General features: G+C 47.3%; 1 protein-coding gene across 1 annotated transcript in view; it reads left to right on the top strand.

Moving 5' to 3' along the window:
* The window catches only part of LOC139264051 (uncharacterized), a 33,600-nt gene extending 16,524 nt beyond the window's left edge, over nucleotides 1-17,076 (top strand). Inside the window, exons 5-8 of the mRNA XM_070880151.1 lie at nucleotides 6,389-6,460; nucleotides 11,991-12,079; nucleotides 16,427-16,553; nucleotides 17,062-17,076. Of these exons, the coding sequence (XP_070736252.1) occupies nucleotides 6,389-6,460; nucleotides 11,991-12,079; nucleotides 16,427-16,553; nucleotides 17,062-17,076 (303 nt within the window). The remainder of the gene's footprint in view (nucleotides 1-6,388; nucleotides 6,461-11,990; nucleotides 12,080-16,426; nucleotides 16,554-17,061) is intronic.
* The last annotated feature ends 2,848 nt before the right edge of the window (nucleotides 17,077-19,924 follow it).

Consider the following 19,924-nt stretch of genomic DNA (forward strand, 5'->3'; position numbering starts at 1 on the left):
GTGATGCATTTTCAAAGTGGATCAAATGCACCATTTTAAATTCGAGCACAACCTCCACCACTGGAGAGCCTTGCAACCATGTTTGCAACGCATGGAATCCCTGACATATTGGTCAGTGACAATGGTCCGTGCTTCACCAGTGCAGAATTCCAAGATTTTATAATTGACCATGGCATAAATCACGTCAAGACGGCACTGTTCAAGCCGGCCTCCAATGGCCAGGCGGAGAGAGCAGTGCAAATCATTAAACAAGGCATGCTTAAAATCCAAGGTCCCACGCTGCGGGGTCGCCTGTCGCGACTGCTGCTGGCATACAGATCTCGTCTGCACTCACTGACTGGGATTCCCCCCGCGCAACTGTTGATGAAAAGGACTTTAAAAACAAGGCTCTCATTAATCCTCCCAGACATGCACGAAATCGTTGAGGCAAAGCGCCGTAAGCTGACTGAGTACCATGACGGAAATTCGAGGGGGAGATGGAATGAGATGGGGGACAAAGTGTTTGTGCTAAACTATGGCAGGGGTCTCAAATGGCTTGCAGGGACAGTAACGGGCAAGGAAGGAAACAGGCTACTGGTAGTCTGGTTGTCTACAAATAGACAATGGCCAAACCTGCCGGAGGCATGTAGACCAAGTCAAAAGCAGATTTACCAACAACACTGCGGAACCAGAGGCAGACTACAATGTGGAACTCGCACCATATCTGGTGGACAGACAGAGGGAACAACCTGAGGAAAGGGCAATCCCAACAGACAGCCCAGGCGAGTCAACAACAATCGCACCAATCGAAACAGACAGCCCAGGCGAGATACCAGCAACCACACCCAAAGAAAAACAGACACTAAGGCAAACAACTGAACCACAACTCAGACACTCCACGCGAGAGCGTAGACCACCTGAGAGACTGAACCTATAAAGACAATAAGACCTTGGGGGAGGGTGATGTCATGTATCTTATATTATTATATATAACTGTATCCTAACATGCTATACATGACTGTAATGAGATATGACCTGCAACCACCAGCATACCTTACCATCAGGGGTGCACTTGCAAGAGACAGGTCTCAGGCAAGTGCAGCATTCCAGAGCTGTGAAATAAAGGTGCAGGTCCAGAATGACCTTGACTTCACTACATGCCTCGTGTGAATCTGTACTGAGGGGACAGAACTTTACATTCTTCTTAGACAGTCCCTCGTATCGAGGAGGACTTGCTTCCACACCAAAAAGACTGAGTTCACAGGTGTTTCAATGAAGGTCCTGACATTCCAGGTCCTGAACTACATATTGAAGGGTGGAAGATGCCTGTGCGTGGATTTTTTTAACGTGTGGTGACCGTTGCACACCAGCCACCACATGGGCTTGACAGAGCTAGGTCTTGGTCCAGTGGCAAGGGTTAATCAAGACGACTGGTGACCAGCTCTGATGCACGGACCTAATGAGCGCACATAAAACAAACAGCATTAAGGGAGCCCTCCTGATCTCTCATCTATTAGTTCAAGTAGGACTGTGATCCTCCCCATTCAGTGTTCCAGTATGATAATAATCTCTCCTGAAGGTGTTGATTACTTGCTGGGGGCCGAGCACTCTTCAGCAATGTTCGCTTTAAATTTTATGGGGGGTGTGTGGCCCCTTTAAGGTACTGAGCAGCCCATTCAAAATATCGTGCATCTTTCGTATTTAAAAAGCCGGTGAGCCAGTGAGCGGGAGCTACAGAGCAGCCGCACACCTTAAAGAGAATGGGGGGGAAATTGCAGTCGGAGGCTTCCTTCAGACAAACGCTTCCGACCCGAAAATGTTTTAACGAAAATTACATATTTTTATCCTGGAATCACGTGAGCCTAGACCACTGATCACTACATAGTATTCTCATTAATAATTACAAGCTCCCATTTCAATCAATGAGAATATCCCCCTAAAACAAGAAACACAACACCTCACATATTTAAAATTAATTGAAATGCTTTAGAAAAAAATATATTTTTTCAATTTTTTAAAAATGTGTTTTAATAGGCTTAAAAATAAACTTACTTTAATGGACAGGTTTTTAATCTAAAAATGAGTGATTCAATTTAATTTTTCTATGTTTTAAAACTCTTACGCTGGTAAAAGTAGGCTATACGCCTGCTTTTACCAGGCGTAAGCGTTTGAAGGACATTCGCAGGGCAAGAGTTGGGCAAATACTCAATCACTGCCCCGCGGATGCCCTTCCTGTGAGGATGTGTTGGATCTGTCAAAAGAAATTTTGACAGATCGGAAAAGCCGGTTTCTTGGCCCATGTTATACAGAGCAATATCTTCTTAAGGTATACCTGTTTAAGCAAATCATCTAATAACATATGTGGGACAATATTACAAACCAGGAGTTATACTGTCTTTGTTGGAAGAAAGGTTACTTTAAGAAAGTATCACGATATGCACAAATGATAGTAATATTGACAGATAATTATTTCCTATCCACTAACGTAATGATGCTTGACTTTTAAATGTACATTTTGTGCAGTCCAACTTCATTAATGGGAATGATTTAATATTTCTCAAGTAGTTAACGAGTTACTTAATTAGCGTTAATGTTCTAAAATTAATCCAGTTTTGAAGTGCGTAGTTTTTATGTGAAACAGTTAAACGAAAGTTGAGAACTTCCTGATTTAGTACCCAGGAAATACTATTTCCAAGCACACATGCGCTGTCTTGTAAAATGACTCCACTGCAAGTTTTCTCAGCTCCTCGTCAGTGAACAATGCCCTACTCCTATTCCCTCCAAACAGAATTATTGCATAAAGTATTTTTTTTAATTTAACAATGAATTTGGCACTAAATGTAGGACATGAAAGCTTTTTTTTAATAGTAAAGCTACATTATGCATTCCCATTCAACTACAGCAGGGCCTCACTAAACTGACCAAGTAGAGGACTAGTCAATAAAGGTTGATTTCGTGGACTGGTCAGGTTTGCTGGAATTGTACTAATTAGAATAGAGAGGGAGGCCATTAAGCCCACTGTGCTGGAAATATCCTAAACTCAATTCCCTGTCTTTTCTGCATATCACCTAATATTCTTCCTTACCAAACATCCGCTTCCCTTTTAACTCATCATCATAGGCAGTCCCTCGGAATCGATGAAGACTTGCTTCCACTCTTAACATGAGTTCTTAGGTGGCTGAAAAGTCCAAAATGAGAACCACAGTCTCTGTCACAGGTGGGACAGATAATCATTGAGGGAAGGGGAGGGTGGGACAGGTTTGCCACACGCTCCTTCCGCTGCCTGCGCTTGATTTCTACATGCTCTCGGCGACGAGGCTTGAGGTGCTCAGCGCCCTCCCGGATGCACATCCTCCACTTGGGACGGTCTTTGGCCAGAGACTCCCAGGTGTAGTGGGGATGTTTAACTTTATCAGCGAGGCATTGAGGGTGTTCTTGTAGCGTTTCCGCTGCCCACCTTTGGCTTGTTTGCCGTGAAGGAGCTCTGAGTAGTGCGCTTGCTTTGGGAGTCTTGTGACTGGCATGCGGACAATGTGGCCTGCCCAGCGGAGCTGATCAAGTGTGGTCAGTGCTTCAATGCTGAGGATGTTGGCCTGGTCGAGGATGCTAATGTTGGTGCGTCTGTCCTCCCAGGGGATTTGTAGGATCTTGCGGAGACATGTCTCCTTTTAACTAATGCTGTAGTCTCCATCTCAGTGGCCACTTGTGGTAAAACCTTCCACATTGTAGTAACTCTCGGTATGGAAAAAATTCTTCCAACTCTTTATTCTCCGAGTGATAATATTGGGTACGTGCCCCATTATTCACCCTCTCAAAACAGTTCATAATCTTGAAAACCTCTATTAGATGCGCCTTACATCTTTCTCTTCTTGTGGAAAAAAAGCCCTTATCTTTTGAGCCGCTCACGATGATTATAACCTCTCATTCTTGGCATTATTCGAGTGAATATTTATTGTACTCTTTCCAAGGAGTCATATCTTTGCTGTAATGGGCTGCCCAGTACTACATGCAATACCCTGACTCTGGCCTAATCAGTTAACTTTATAGCCAGCACTTTAAAGGAGCATTCACAAATGGTGCTGCTAGCTGTAGCATTATTAATACTATCTGCTTACTTAAAAAAGAATTATAAGCAGAATAACACTGCTGTTATGTTCTTATGACCTTATGTTATGCTGCCAAGATTGTCCTGTTTGATGTGGGTGGACTGTACAAATGATAGCCTTCACTTCCTGTCCCCCTGCTATCTGACCCCATTCCCCACTGACCACGGAGTGGCGTACATGACTGGCTCATTATTTTGTCAGTACTTTGCAGCTAAGCTGAAGGGAAGTAAAACCAGTTTTTTTGAGTGCAACGCACTGGATTCAGTTGTTTTTATAAAAGGACATTAAGCTTGCGGGTCTGGTCCAACTGTCAGTGCTGCCTGATTGACATTTGTGTTCGTATAACAGTTGAAAGACTTTCATTCTAACAGATGGAAATTGTAACACAACAATTTTTTTTATCCTCCACTTTCAAACCCAATTTGAAAATTGATATTGAATTAGTAGGACCGGTCCGAGTGTTCCTATCTGTCTCGCGGGTTACAGCCATGTGGTTTGCACTGAGGAGAATTACCAGATGAAATAGTCGAGCGCCCACTGATAGGAAGGGGAAGTGCTGTGGTACCAGGCACATGTTTGCTAATGAATGATGTTGGCACTGCGCGCTTCAGTTGTTCAGTTTAGACTGGAGAAAGGAATGTGCGGTGAAGAGGTGCAGTTTGGCCGACAGTTGAGCAGGATGGCGCTTGTCATGTCTACAGTGGTGTCAAGTCAAGCCGTTAGCACTGGGAGCATGCTGAGAAGGGGATCGGGATCTGTTTGGTGCATTGGTCACTGGACTTGGGAAGAGCAGGATTGGGAGGCACAGGGTAGCCTGGCTGTGCTCATTTTGGTCAATAGATACAATGAATGCACCCTGTAAACGGTGTCAGTGTAAAGTGCTGGTGGTTGGCACGTTTACTACTTTCTGTCATATGTCAGTGATATTAGTGCTTGTCCTTAACATTAGCTCATCGTCTGTCACTTCTAACCCTTGTCGACTTCTTCTAAGTGATTCTCAGTGCAAGAGAGCAATGTGCTAACTGGATGCAGCGTTTCAGTAGGAATTATTGGGTGACCCTGTAGCTCCCTGCGCTGCTCATGAGATGACTCTGCTAAATCAGTGGCTGTATGTCCATCTGGCCCTGCTGACTTTCCGGCTCATCCTAGCAGAGGCGGCTCGTTGGTCTAGACATCGAGTCAGCTTGAGAGACTCAATACTTCATCCATGCCTACTGCTGGGCACAGCCTCGGCTAGTCCAGAGCTGGGCTTGACAGAAGACATTTGGCCAAACCTGGCTTTCTCAAAGCCGATTTCCCCTGTTGTGTTGAAGCCAGACAAGATGACCTTTTGTAGATTGGAGCCGAATGACTCTATAGCATCAGTCTGAGCATTGACGAGAGATACTTCAGCTGGCTGCAGGAACTCTGCCCTTGGGGGCTCCACTCCAGAAGTCCCTGGAGTTACTCTGTGCTCCATGGTGGGCTGCAATGACTAACAACTTTTCTGCACCACTCCAAAGATCCATTTAGTAGACTCCTTATCTTTTTTCATTTTCTCTCCCTCCTGTTCTATTTTCATGGTCAGCATCACTAACACTAGCTTTTTATTCTAGATTTATTTAATTGCATTTAAATTCCCCAGCTGCCATGGTGGGATTTGAACTTGTGTTGCTGGATTATTAGTCCAGGTCTCTGGATTATTAGTCCAGTAACATTAGCTCTATGCTACCGAGCCCTTCAGCCTTTCTTCACCCCGCTCCCCCCCACCCCCTCAAACGCTTGATTGAACTATATCCTTTCAAATATTACCATTTGAAAGTGTTACTTGCCTTGGGAACTTCCTCTCAGGAGATAACATTATACTCCATCTGCCAAATTTTTTCCCACTCACTTAGCCTGTCTATGTCCTTTTGCAGATTTTTTGTGTCCTCCTCACTCATTGCTTTACCTCCCATTTTTGTATCATCAGCAAACTTGGCTACACTACATTTGGTCCCTTCTTCCAAGTCGTTAATATAGATTGTAAATAGTTGGGGTCCCAGCACTGATCCACTAGTTACTGATTGGGGGCTTCTACCCCTCCACTGCCATAACATTGGCAGAAATCCGCATACACGCATAAGCCAAACTCGTCAGCGGCAGAGTAGGAAAAGCCCCGATGAAATTCCTGCCGTTCGTGTCAGGCCCAAATGTCAGTGTACCCCATATCCAGAACAGACCAGTGTAGAACTCACTGCTTTTTCCACTGTTACAAAGCCAATTTCAATTCACCGACTTAATTTTATTATGCCAGTTAAGTTTTCTTGTCTGATTCTTAATAGGGATCGTATCAGATGCTAATTCAGCAGTTGGAGGAATTGAGCATGATGAGACGTGGCAGGAAGTTTAGGAAGGTATGAGTTTGATAATTGCAGTTTTGCAGCAATAGGTCTGTTACAACTGTGCCAAAGCAGATCATATATCACATGGAAGCATTATAATTATTACAGTATCCACATTGTGTAAGCATTATAAGAACATAAGAAATAGGAGCAGGAATAAGCATTTGGCCCCTCGAGCCCTGTTCTGCCATTCAATAAGATCATGGCTGATCTGATTGTCAAACTGGTTCTCTTCAAATACATATTTAAGTCAATAGATGAAGATGTATTGCAAATCAGGGAGATAAATTATTACTTGAGAAGACCAATGCCCAACAAGAGATTTATGGATTATTAACTCTGGATACTGGAGGTGGAAGTTTCCCGGCCCAGTGTCAACAGTGAAGCCTTGCATGCGGCAAACCAGTCCCACCCACCCTTTCCCTCAACGACTGTCTGTCCCACCTGTGACAGAGACTGTAATTCCCGTATTGGACTGTAGAGTCACCTAAGAACTCACTTTTAAAGTGGAAGCAAGTCTTCCTCGATTTCGAGGGACTGCCTATGATGATGATGCATGCAGCGGGCAGCTTGTAGGAAAATCGTCAGTGATTTACTTTGGCATTGACGGTCGGAAAACCGAGAGCGATTCACCTGCGATTTTTGGACAGGCCATTGCCGGTGACACCAAGCCTCGGAAAATCCCATCCTGAATCTCGGCAAGGAGTTGGCTGAGGAAACGGAAGTGTCGATTCCCTGATATAGCACTTGGTGGGGGGGGGGGGAGGGGAGGAGGGGAGCGTGCGCTGCCACAACCCTAGCGGAGGAGCAGTGGATTATCGGCTGTGCAGGCCCCAGGACGGCCGGCTCCACTCGCTGAATTTCCGGCGATTCCAAACATTTACAACTTTTTTGAGAGCGTGCCCTTTAGGAGCTACAGTGTTCCGGATTCCTTGCTCCCAACCTCCCCACCTCCAACACTGTTCACACAGTGGTCCCGCGTGGGAAAACCTACAGGGAATTTGTACAAATGACATGGCGGGGGGGGGGGGGGGGGGGGGAGGGGAGGGGAGGACCGGAACCAACCAGGGAGCAGGCTATCTTAAATTTAGTACTGTGTAAGGAGGCAGGATTAATAATTGATCTGGTAGTAAAAGATCCGCTAGGAATGAATGATCATAACATGGTTGAGTTTCAAATTGGTTCTCAAACCAGGGCCCTAAGCTTAAATAAAAGAGACTATGAGGGCAGAGTTGCTAAAGTGGACTGGGAAAATAGACTAAAGTATAGGACGGTTGATGAGCAGTGACAGACATTTAAGGAGATAACTCGCAACAAAAATATATCCCAATGAGAAGGAAAGACTGCAAGAGGAGGGATAACCATCCGTAGCTAACTAAGAAAATAAGGGATGGTATTAAATTGAAAACAAAGGCATACAATGTGGCCAAGACTAGTAGGAGGCCAGAGGACTGGGACATTTTTTTAAAGCCAGCAAAGAACAACCAAAAAAATGATAGAGAGGGAAGATAGATTATGAAAGTAAACTAGCACGAAATATAAAAACAGATAATACGAGTTTCTACAGGTACATAAAAAGGAAAAGAGTAACTAAAGTAAATGTTGGTCCCCTAGAGAATGAAACTGGGAAATTATAGAGACGTTGAACAAATATTTTGTATTGATCTTCACGGTAGAAGACACTAAAAACATTCCAATAGTGGATAATCAAGGGGCTATTCTTTCACTATCACGAAAGCAATAGTACTCGGTAAACTAATGGGACTAAAGGTGGACAAGTCCCCATGACCTGATGGCTTACATCCTAGAGTCTTAAAAGAGGTGGCTGCAGAGATAATGGATGCATTGATTGTAAACTACCAATATTCCCTGGATTCTGGGGAGGTCCCAGCAGGTTGGAAAACCGCAAATGTAACGCCCCTATTTAAAAAAGGAGACAGCCAAAAAGCAGGAAACTATAGACCAGTTAACCTTAACATCTGTCGTTGGGAAAATGCTGGAGTCCATTATTAAGGAAGCAGTAGCGGGACATTTGGAAAAGCATGATTCAATTAAGCAGAGTCAGCATGGTTTTATGAAAGGGAAATCATGTTTTACAAATTTGCTGGAGTTCTTTGAGGATGTAATGAGCAGGGTGGATAAGGGGGAACCATTGGATGTGGTGTATTTGGATTTCCAGAGGGCATTCAATAAGGTACCACATAACAGGTTACTACGCAAGATAAAAGTTCACGGAGTTGGGGGTAATATATTAGCATGGATAGAGGATTGGCTAACTAACAGAAAACAGAGAGCCGGGATAAATGGGTCATTTTCCGGTTGGCAAACAGTGACTAGTGGGGTGCCACAGGGGTTGGTGCTGGGGCCTCAACTATTTACAATCTATATTAATGACTTGGATCGAGTGTAATGTAGCAAAGTTTGCTGATGATACAAAGATGGGTGGGAAAGAAAATTGTGAGGACACAAAAAATCTGCAAAGGGATATAGACAGGCTGAGTGAATGGGAAAATATTTGGCAGATGGAGTATAATGTGGGAAAATCTGAGGTTATCCACTTTGGCAGAAATAATAGAAAAGCAAATTATAATTTAAATGGAGAAAAATTGCAAAGTGCTGCAGTACAGAGGTGGGTCCTTGTGTATGAAACACAAAAAGTTAGTATGCAGGTACAGCAATTAATCAGGAAGGCAAATGGAATGTTGGCCTTTATTGCAAGGGGGATAGAGTATAAAAGCAGAGAAGTCCTGCAACAACTGTGCAGGGTCTTGGTGAGGCCACACCTGGAGTACTGCATACAGTTTTAGTCTCTGTATTTAAGGAAGGATAGACATAGAAACATAGAAACATAGAAAATAGGTGCAGGAGTCGGCCATTCGACCCTTCGAGCCTGCACCGCCATTCAATGAGTTCATGGCTGAACATGCAACTTCAGTACCCCATTCCTGCTTTCTCGCCATACCCCTTGATCCCCCGAGTAGTAAGGACTTCATCTAACTCCTTCTTGAATATATTTAGTGAATTGGCCTCAACAACTTTCTATGGTAGAGAATTCCACAGGTTCACCACTCTCTGGGTGAAGAAGTTTCTCCTCATCTCGGTCCTAAATGGCTTACCCCTTATCCTTAGACTGTGACCCCTGGTTCTGGACTTCCCCAACATTAGGAACATTCTTCCTGCATCTAACCTGTCTGAACCCATCAGAATTTTAAACGTTTCTATGAGGTCCCGTCTCATTCTTCTGAGCTCCAGTGAATACAAGCCCAGTTGATCCAGTCTTTCTTGATAGGTCAGTCCCGCCATCCTGGGAATCAGTCTGGTGAACCTTCGCTGCACTCCCTCAATAGCAAGAATGTCCTTCCTCAAGTTAGGAGACTAAAACTGTACACAATACTCCAGGTGTGGCCTCACCAAGGCCCTGTAGCAACACCTCCCTGCCCCTGTACTCAAATCCCCTCGCTATGAAGGCCAACATGCCATTTGCTTTCTTAACCGCCTGCTGTACCTTTATGCCAACCTTCAATGACTGATGTACCATGACACCCAGGTCTCATTGCACCTCCCCTTTTCCTAATCTGTCAACATTCAGATAATAGTCTGTCTCTCTGTTTTTACCACCAAAGCGGATAACCTCACATTTATCCACATTATACTTCATCTGCCATGCATTTGCCCACTCACCTAACCTATCCAAGTCACTCTGCAGCCTCATAGCATCCTCCTCGCAGCTCACACTGTCACCCAACTTAGTGTCATCCGCAAATCTGGAGATACTACATTTAATCCCCTCGTGTAAACAGCTGAGGCCCCAGCACAGAACCTTGCGGTACCCCACTAGTCACTGCCTGCCATTCTGAAAAGTACCCATTTACTCCTACTCTTTGCTTCCTGTCTGACAACCAGTTCTCAATCCATGTCAGCACACTACCCCCAATCCCATGTGCTTTAACTTTGAACATTAATCTCTTGTGTGGGACCTTGTCGAAAGCCTTCTGAAAGTCCAAATATACCACATCAACTGGTTCCCCCTTGTCCACTCTACTGGAAACATCCTCAAAAAATTCCAGAAGATTTGTCAAGCATGATTTCCCTTTCACAAATCCATGCTGACTTGGACCTATCATGTCACCTCTTTCCAAATGCACTGCTATGACATCCTTAATAATTGATTCCATCATTTTACCCACTACTGAGGTCAGGCTGACCGGTCTATAATTCCCTGTTTTCTCTCTCCCTCCTTTTTTAAAAAGTGGGGTTACATTGGCTACCCTCCACTCCATAGGAACTGATCCAGAGTCAATGGAATGTTGGAAAATGACTGTCAATGCATCCGCTATTTCCAAGGCCACCTCCTTAAGTACTCTGGGATGCAGTCCATCAGGCCCTGGGGATTTATCGGCCTTCAATCCCATCAATTTCACCAACACAATTTCTAATAAGGATTTCCCTCAGTTCCTCCTCCTTACTAGACCCTCTGACCCCTTTTATATCCGAAAGGTTGTTTGTGTCCTCTTTAGTGAATACCGAACCAAAGTACTTGTTCAATTGGTCTGCCATTTCTTTGTTCCCTGTTATGACTTCCCCTGATTCTGACTGCAGAGGACCTACGTTTGTCTTTACTAACCTTTTTCTCTTTACATATCTATAGAAACTTTTGCAATCCGTCTTAATGTTCCCTGCAAGCTTCTTCTCGTACTCCATTTTCCCTGCCCTAATCAAACCCTTTGTCCTCCTCTGCTGAGTTCTAAATTTCTCCCAGTCCCCGGGTTCGCTGCTATTTCTGGCCAATTTGTATGCCACTTCCTTGGCTTTAATACTATCCCTGATTTCCCTTGATAGCCACGGTTGCATAGCCACGGATATACTTGCATTGGAGGCTGTTCAGAGAAGGTTCATCTGGTTGATTCCGGAGATGAAGGGGTTGATTTACTAGGATAGGTTGAGTAGGTTGGGCCTATAAACATTGGAGTTCAGAAGAATGAGAGGTGACCTTATTGAAACATAAGATAATGAGGGGGTTCAACAAGGTGGATGCAGAGAGGATATTTCCACTCATAGGGGAAACTAAAACTAAGGGACATAGTCTCAGAATAACGGGCCGCCCATTTAAAACTGAAATGAGGAGGAATTTCTTCTCTCGGAGGGTTTTAAATCTGTGGAATTCTCTGCCCCAGAGAGCTGTGGAGGCTGGTCATTGAATATATTTAAGGCGGAGATAGAGAGATTTTTGAGCGATGAGGGGATAAGAGGTTATGGGGAGTGGGCTGGGAAGTGGAGCTGAGTCCATGATCAGATCAGTCATGATCTTATTGAATGGCGGAGCAGGCTCGAGGGGCCAAGTGGCCGACTCCTGCTCCTATTTCTTATGTTCTTATGACTTAAAAATTAGCTGAACCCTGTGGAATCCAGCAAAGGCTGTCTGGCCACTCAAGTTGTGCGGGGAGGCTCACGGGTGCTGAGTGTGTGAACCAATTTTTGGCACAATCACAGAGTCAGCCCTAGTGTTCTTAGAGAAACGTTACAAGCATTGTTATTTTTGTAGCTCTACAGGCCTGATTCAGACTCTGAAGAAGTGACAAAAAAAAACTCAACAAACCACCACACTAAACAAGTCTCTGTCAGCAAAAGCAGGTGAATATTGTTCTCTCTAAATGGTCTTGCATCTGGAAGTTATATTTTAACTAAACACATATATCACCTATCATATATAAACACAATATTTGACAATCAGGATTGTATTTATCATTGATGCATAATAAGAAATTGATATATCTACTATATTTATTTAAAAGTCCTGAGTTCATTTAAAAATCCACCCAAGCTGTTGTATACGGCTCTATCTATCCAAAATCTATCATGAGTTTCAGTGTAGAGCTGCAGCAGTTGTTATGCCTGCATGTGATGCTGTGATTTAAACATTAAATGGCGCAACATTAGCTTCTCAAACAACAGATGTTGAATAGCAGTAATTCATCTAGTTCCCCTACACCGAACTGCAATTCAGTATCTGCACCCACCCACCGTTCCCCCGCCCCGCCCCCACACACCCACCGTTACCCCCCCCACACCCACCGTTACCCCCCCCACACCCACCGTCCACACCCCCCACACCCACCCACCGTTCCCCCCCCGCCCCCACACACCCACCGTTACCCCCCCCACACCCACCGTCCACACCCCCCACACCCACCCACCGTTACCCCCCCCCCCCGCCCCCACACACCCACCGTTACCCCCCCCACACCCACCGTTACCCCCCCCACACCCACCGTCCACACCCCCCACACCCACCCACCGTTACCCCCCCCCCCGCCCCCACACACCCACCGTTACCCCCCCCACACCCACCGTCCACACCCCCCACACCCACCCACCGTTTCCCCCCCCCACACCCACCGTTCCCCCCCCACACCCACCGTCCACACCCCCCACACCCACCCACCGTTACCCCCCCCCCACACCCACCCACCGTTACCCCCCCCCCACACCCACCCACCGTTACCCCCCACACCCACCGTCCACACCCCCCACACCCACCCACCGTTCCCCCCCCCGCCCCCACACACCCACCGTTACCCCCCCCACACCCCCCACACCCACCGTTTCCCCCCCCCCACACCCACCGTTCCCCCCACACGCACCGTTCCCCCCCCCACACACCGCCCCCCCCCCACACACCCACCATTCTCCCCCCCCACTCACCATTCCCCCCCCCCACACCCACCGTTCCCCCCCCCACACCCCCCCCGCCTCCACACACCCACCGTTCCCCCCACACACCCACCGTTCCCACCCCACACCCACCGTTCCCCCCCCACACCCACCGTCCCCCTCACACACCCACCGTTCCCCCCCCACACCCACCGCCCCCCCCACACCCACCGTTCCCCCCCCCACCCACCGTTCCCCCCCCCACACCCACCGTCCCCCTCACACACCCACCGTCCCCCCTCACACCCACCGTTCCCCCCCCCCACCCACCGCCCCCCCCACACCCACCGTTCCCCCCCCACACCCACCGCCCCCCCCACACCCACCGTTCCCCCCCCACCCACCGTTCCCCCCCCCACACCCACCGTCCCCCTCACACACCCACCGTCCCCCCTCACACCCACCGTTCCCCCCCCCCCACCCACCGCCCCCCCCACACCCACCGTCCCCCCCCCCACACCCACCGTCTCATCCCCCCACACCCACCATTCCCCCACCCCCCCACACCCACCGTTCCCCCCCCACACCCACCGTTCCCCCCCCCCACACCCACCGTTCCCCCCCCACACCCACCGTCCCCCCCTCATCACCCACCGCCCCCCCCCACACCCACCGTTCCCCCCCCCACACCCACCGCCCCCCCCCACACCCACCGTTCCCCCCCCACACCCACCGTTCCCCCCCTCCCCCCCCCCCACACCCACCGTTCCCCCCCCCCACACCCACCGCCCCCCCCCCCCACACCCACCGTTCCCCCCTCATCACCCACCGCCCCCCCCCACACCCACCGTTCCCCCCCCCACACCCACCGTTCCCCCCCTCCCCCCCCCACACCCACCGTTCCCCCCCCACACCCACCGTTCCCCCCCTCCCCCCCCCCACACCCACCGTCCCCCCCCCCACACCCACCGCCCCCCCCCACACCCACCGTTCCCCCCCACACCCACCGTCCCCCCCTCATCACCCACCGCCCCCCCCCACACCCACCGTTCCCCCCCCACACCCACCGTCCCCCCCCCACACCCACCGCCCCCCCCCACACCCACCGTTCCCCCCCTCCCCCCCCCCACACCCACCGCCCCCCCCACACCCACCGTTCCCCCCCTCCCCCCCCCACACCCACCGCCCCCCCCCCACACCCACCGTTCCCCCCCCACACCCACCGTTCCCCCCCGCCACCCCTTCATCACCAGGAAATTATCCCCTGCCCCACTTCCAATAACCAGCGTTGCACCCCCACTATACAGAATCATTTTGCCCATCCTCTTTCTCCATCTCTCCTTTCCCCTTCCTCCTTCCTTCCCATATTTTCCCCTCTCCTTTCTCGTCATCCCTCTTCCCTCCTCTTTCCCTCTTCCCTCCACCACTCCACCCTCCCCTCCCCTTTCCTCCTCACTGCTCCCTGCCCTTCTCCCCCTTTCCCATTTCTTCTTCCTACCTCTTTTTCCCCTTCCCCTTCCCAAGTGATCCTCCCTTTTTCTCCTCCCTTGCACCTCCTCCCTGGCACCTCCTCTCCTATATTTGCTCCCCCTCCAACCTCCCCTTTTCCCCTCCTCCTTTCCTCCCTCCACCATCAGTCCCGTCCCCTTTTAACTTCCCTTCCCCTCTGGTTGTCCAATTCTCTTCTCTTCCCCTCTCCACTCTACTTCCCTTTCCACCTCACCTTTCCTCCCTACCCTTGCTCCTCTCCTCAACTCTTTCCTAATGATCGCCCCTTTTCCTACCCCCTCTACTGCCCTTCCTTCTCTTTTCTCATTCCCCTTAATTCCCTCGCCCTTAAACTTCTTTCCTCTCCCCTCCTTTCCCTTCCTCTCTACTTCCCCTCATATCCTTTTTCCCTCATCTTTCTCTTGCCAATCTTTTCCCTTGTCCCTTTCTCCTTCCTCTCCTCCTCCCCCTGCCTTTCCCTATCCCCTCCCTGATTCCTTGATCGGCTGCTCTGGTTGAGCAGTGGTGTTCGCATTGTCTAGCAATTGCATGTCCACAGTCCCTGATTTTCCAATCATTCAAATGAATAGACAGAAGATCAGGGCCTACAAGCTTGTCATTTCCCTCCCTGCAGGTACTCTCCACTTGCCTGGATGGGTGCAGCAATGACAACACTCCAAAAACCTAACACCTTCCAGGACAAAGCAGTCCACTTAATCAGTAGCCAATCCACCATCATAAACATTCACTCCAACCACCAGTGGCGTGCCGTGGCTGCACTATGTACCATCTACAGGATGCACTGCAGCAACTCTCCGAGGCTTCTTCGATAGCACCCCCCACACCCGTGACCTCCACCACCTAGGGCACAAGCAGCAGGCGCTGTGGGATTACCTTCACCACACGCTTCGAGAAGAAAATTCACCACCACCTTCCCAAAGACAACTAGGGATTGGCAATAATCCATCATCATCATAGGCAGTCCCTTGTATCGAGGATGACTTGCTTCCACGCCAAAAAAGGATGAGTTCACAGGTGTTTCAATGAAGGACCTAATATTCCAGATCCCAAACTACATCTTGAAGATGCCTGTACGTGGATTTTTTTAACGTGTGGTGGCCATTGCACACCAGCCACCACACGGGTTTGACAGAGCGAGGTCTTGGTCCAGTGGCAAGGGTTATCCAAGACGACTGGAGACCTGCTCTGCTGCACGGACCTAGTGCACACACATATTGCAGTGTGGGCTGGGCCCGTGCTGCCCCTGGGCCCAAATTCATGCCTCTCCTGGGCCCCGATCACGTCCCTCGACAGTCACTCGCCGCTCCTTCGCCCCGAACTCGCCGCTCCTGCTGTGTCTGCCCACGCTCCAATCCAAGGCAATAATTACTGGCCTTGCAGTGCCCATATTCCAAGAATAATTTTTCTTTAAGTGCTGGCAGATCTGACAATCCTCTCCTGCCCTCCTTCAGCATTCACATACCCTGGGACCCACCTACCATTGTTGGCAGACCCTGGAATTTACCTCCCCAATTCTGTTTGATCCAATTGTTACCGGATCTAGGATCCATACAATCCAGCAATGCCAGACTCCACAACCCTGACCCAGTCAGCCCAGGAACTCTCCAGTGAACTAAACCCTCAGTTTTAGCTGATCTTTTTGCTTTGTATCCTGCACGCTAAAGTTAAGAGATAAAACCTGAACGCACAGCTAAAAGAACCAGTATATCAACGAGCAATATCATAGAAGAGCAACTAGTTTTATAACCGAAGTCATTTATCTCGCATGCACAAGTGTAAAATTTACTTCCGGCAACTTCCACACTTTTTTCTGCTCAGTCATATTACAGTGAGCCTCGATTTTACTGACTTCCAATTGGCTCATTCCAACCATGTGACCCTGGTTCTCCTGGCTTTCAATCCCAGGTTATCTGAACCACCAGCCCAGCTGAATCCATCAGAACAAGTTAGATATTTTTCCTTTTTTTTTAACATTTTTTTTATTGCTGTTGTGATATGAATTATCAATGTTAGCTTGGCTTGGTGGTAGCACTTTGACCTCTGTCAGATGATCATGTGTTCACGCCTCGTTCCAAGACAAGCACATTGGCACATAATTCCTGTTGGCACTTCAGGTAGTCGTCACGAGGGGGCGCTGCTCCCGCTGTTGGAGGTGCTCAAGCCAATATTGGACCTGAATCCATGATCTTCTAACTTTGAGGTGAGCGTGTTACTGCTAAGCCATCATTACATCAGATTTACCTGAAATAATTTGCAGTGTATTATTAATAAATAACATATTAATAGTGACTGAATAAATCGAATTCAGTTTTTTTACATGTACTTCGGGGATTTTTTTTACCAGTGTTCTAGGGGTTTTATTCCACAATTGCATCCAGTTACAATGAAGATGATTAGTAACTAAATAATTCTGATTTTGTTTTTGTTACATGTGATTTGGGGATTTTTATTAGTGTTTTGTGGATTGAATACCCTCCATTTTTCCATGAAAATCTTAAATCAATGGCCTTGTTTTTTGTGAAGACAGAAAAAATGGGTCTCTTGCTGGTTGGGGAATAAATGTTGCATGAGTAACTCAAAGTCAATGAGATGTGGCGTACACCTTTATAATTCATCCTTGACTAACTGAGGAAGGTGTCATACAATAATTCCGCTTTCAGAGGATGTTCAAGAGAGGGACCAGGAAAGCAAGAGAGAGAAATGGTAAACATTTCTGATCAGGAGAAACTCAAACACTTGTCCTACAGTCTTACGACCTCAGATCCACATAGAAGGGTGGATGATCTGTCAGAATTCCGTTCTAATGTGTCTACACCTAACCATGATCAAAGAGAAATATTGCTGGAAAATGATTGCCACAGAGTTGAAAGTAAGCCTATTGACTCTTTTCATTGCGGTACAGAGCCTATTAATATCAAGAGAAATAATCACCATTTCTTTTTTCCTCTTTGGATTTTGAAACCTGCTGAAAATAAGACAAATCAGTTGGACAGTGATCAGTCAGAAACTTTCCCAGCGAGCTGTTTTCAGCAATCATGTTTCGACTTTAGCCCAGAGGTTGTCGAAGCTGCCAACGTGCCTTCCAGCTGCAACCGCGAACAAGAAGGGAATCTGTACCCCTATCCCGACTTTCTCCCGCCTCCGTTTAATAGAATAGACTTCACCGAGTTGTCGATGTTGGAGAACTATAAATGGAAGGAGGCATTACCCGCGAAGCCAAACAGGTCTCTGGAGCAGCTAATCGATCGGATCGTGCAGATGGAGAAGAGCCAGTTCATGACCATACAAAAGGAGAAAGGCAGGATGACTGGGATATTGCCAAGCACTGCTGCAAACACTTCCAGCACCAGGAAAAGCACAAAGAGAAGCCGAAAATCTCGACAATGTGATCTTCTATGCGTTCAGCCACCGCGCGTTGAGGTTTGCTTTAAGAAGGCAAATCCTGCCAAGCACGACAAACACAAGTATTTGTACCAATTAACTTCCAGCCATTTGTGCACCGATCCCCAAGATTTCCAGCTATCGACCGACGACCTTAAATTCAAAAGGCGACTTCGAGCTAACTGCAATGCTTATAAACATTTCAAAAGATCCATGTACAGTTCTAACCAGATAATATTAAGTAGGATTGCCTCCAACTATACCAACATGCAAAGCTTTGCTGCAGTGAAATCTGTGAAACCGTTACCTGTACAAAAATCTTCAAATAGCGGCCCCTGTAAGTACAAAAAAAAACAGAAATAAATCCAAACAGCATTAGAGAAGTCTATGGAAGAGCCAAGAATTCATTAATTGAACCTTCTATCCTGAGAAACGCCATCAATCGCATTACCAAAAATAATTTCTCATTTTCTGAGGCAAATAGACCTAGCAAACCTAATTTGCTTCTGACAAACTTTTTGAACGACACTGTATAGTTTTTAAAGAAAACATATATAATGTACTTTTGATGCTGGAAATAAAGATGATTTTTAATACTTTAAAAGTTAAATCCTTGAAGCGTTCACACAATATGGTGCAAATCTTTCAAAATTCCTCAAAAAAAAGCGTGCAACAGACTGGATAATTTCTATATTAGCAAAAGTACACACTGGCTCAGTTGGTAGCCCACTTGCCTCTGAATCAGAAGATCATGGGTTCAAGTCCCACTCCAGAGACTTAGCACAGAATTTAGGCTGACACTCCAGTGCAGTATTGAGGGCGTGCTGCACTGTCGGAGGTGTTGTCAGTTGAAATGTTAAACCGAGGCCCCGCTTGTCCTTTCGGGTGGATGTAAAGAATCCCTTGGCGCTATTTGAAGAAGAACAGGGGATTTCTCCCCATGTTCCTCATTCAGTATCGTTAAAACAGATTATTTGGCTGTTTATCTCATTGTTGTGTGTGGGAACATAAGAACATAAGAAATAGGAGCAGGAGTAACATAGAAAATAGGACATTTTGGAGGGAGAGGGTGAACAGCCAGTTATCGTGGTGCATATAGGTACCAACGATATAGGTAAAAAACGGGATGAGGTCCTACAAGCTGAATTTAGGGAGATAGGAATTAAATTAAAAAGTAGGACCTGTAAGATAGTAATCTCAGGATTGCTACCAGTACCACATGCTAGTCAGAGTAGAAATAGCAGGATAGCTACGTGACTTGAGGACTGGTGCAGGAAGGAGGGATTCAAATTCCTGGGACATTGGAACCGGTTCTGGGGGAGGTAGACCAGACGGTCTGCACTTGGACAGGACTGGAACCAATATCCTAGGGGGAATGTTTGCTAGTGCTGTTGGGGAGGGGTTAAACTAATATGGCAGGGGGATGGGAACCTATGCAGGGAGTCAGAGGGAAGTAAAATGGGGACAGAAGCAAAAGATAGAAAGAAGAAAAGTAAAAGTGGAGGGCAGAGAAACCCAAGGCAAAAATCAAAAAGGGCCACATTACAGCAAAACTTTAAAGGGATAAAGTGTGTTAAAAAGACAAGCCTGAAGGCTCTGTGCCTCAATGCGAGGATTATTCGTACTAAGGTGGACTAATTAACTGCGCAGGCAGCTATTAACGATTATGATATAATTGGGATTACGGAGACATGGCTCCAAGGTGACCAAGGCTGGGAACTCAACATCCAGGGGTATTCAATATTCAGGAAGGATAGACAGAAAGGAAAAGGAGGTGGGGTAGAGTTTCTGGTTAAAGAGGAAATTAACGCAATAGTAAGGAAGGACATTAGCTTGGATGATGTGGAATCTGTATGGGTAGAGCTGTGGAATACCAAAGGGCAGAAAACGCTAGTGGGAGTTGTGTACAGAACACCAAACAGTAGTAGTGAGGTT

This window comes from Pristiophorus japonicus, chromosome 5 (genome assembly GCF_044704955.1).
Source record: "Pristiophorus japonicus isolate sPriJap1 chromosome 5, sPriJap1.hap1, whole genome shotgun sequence".
Lineage (NCBI taxonomy): Eukaryota > Metazoa > Chordata > Chondrichthyes > Pristiophoridae > Pristiophorus > Pristiophorus japonicus.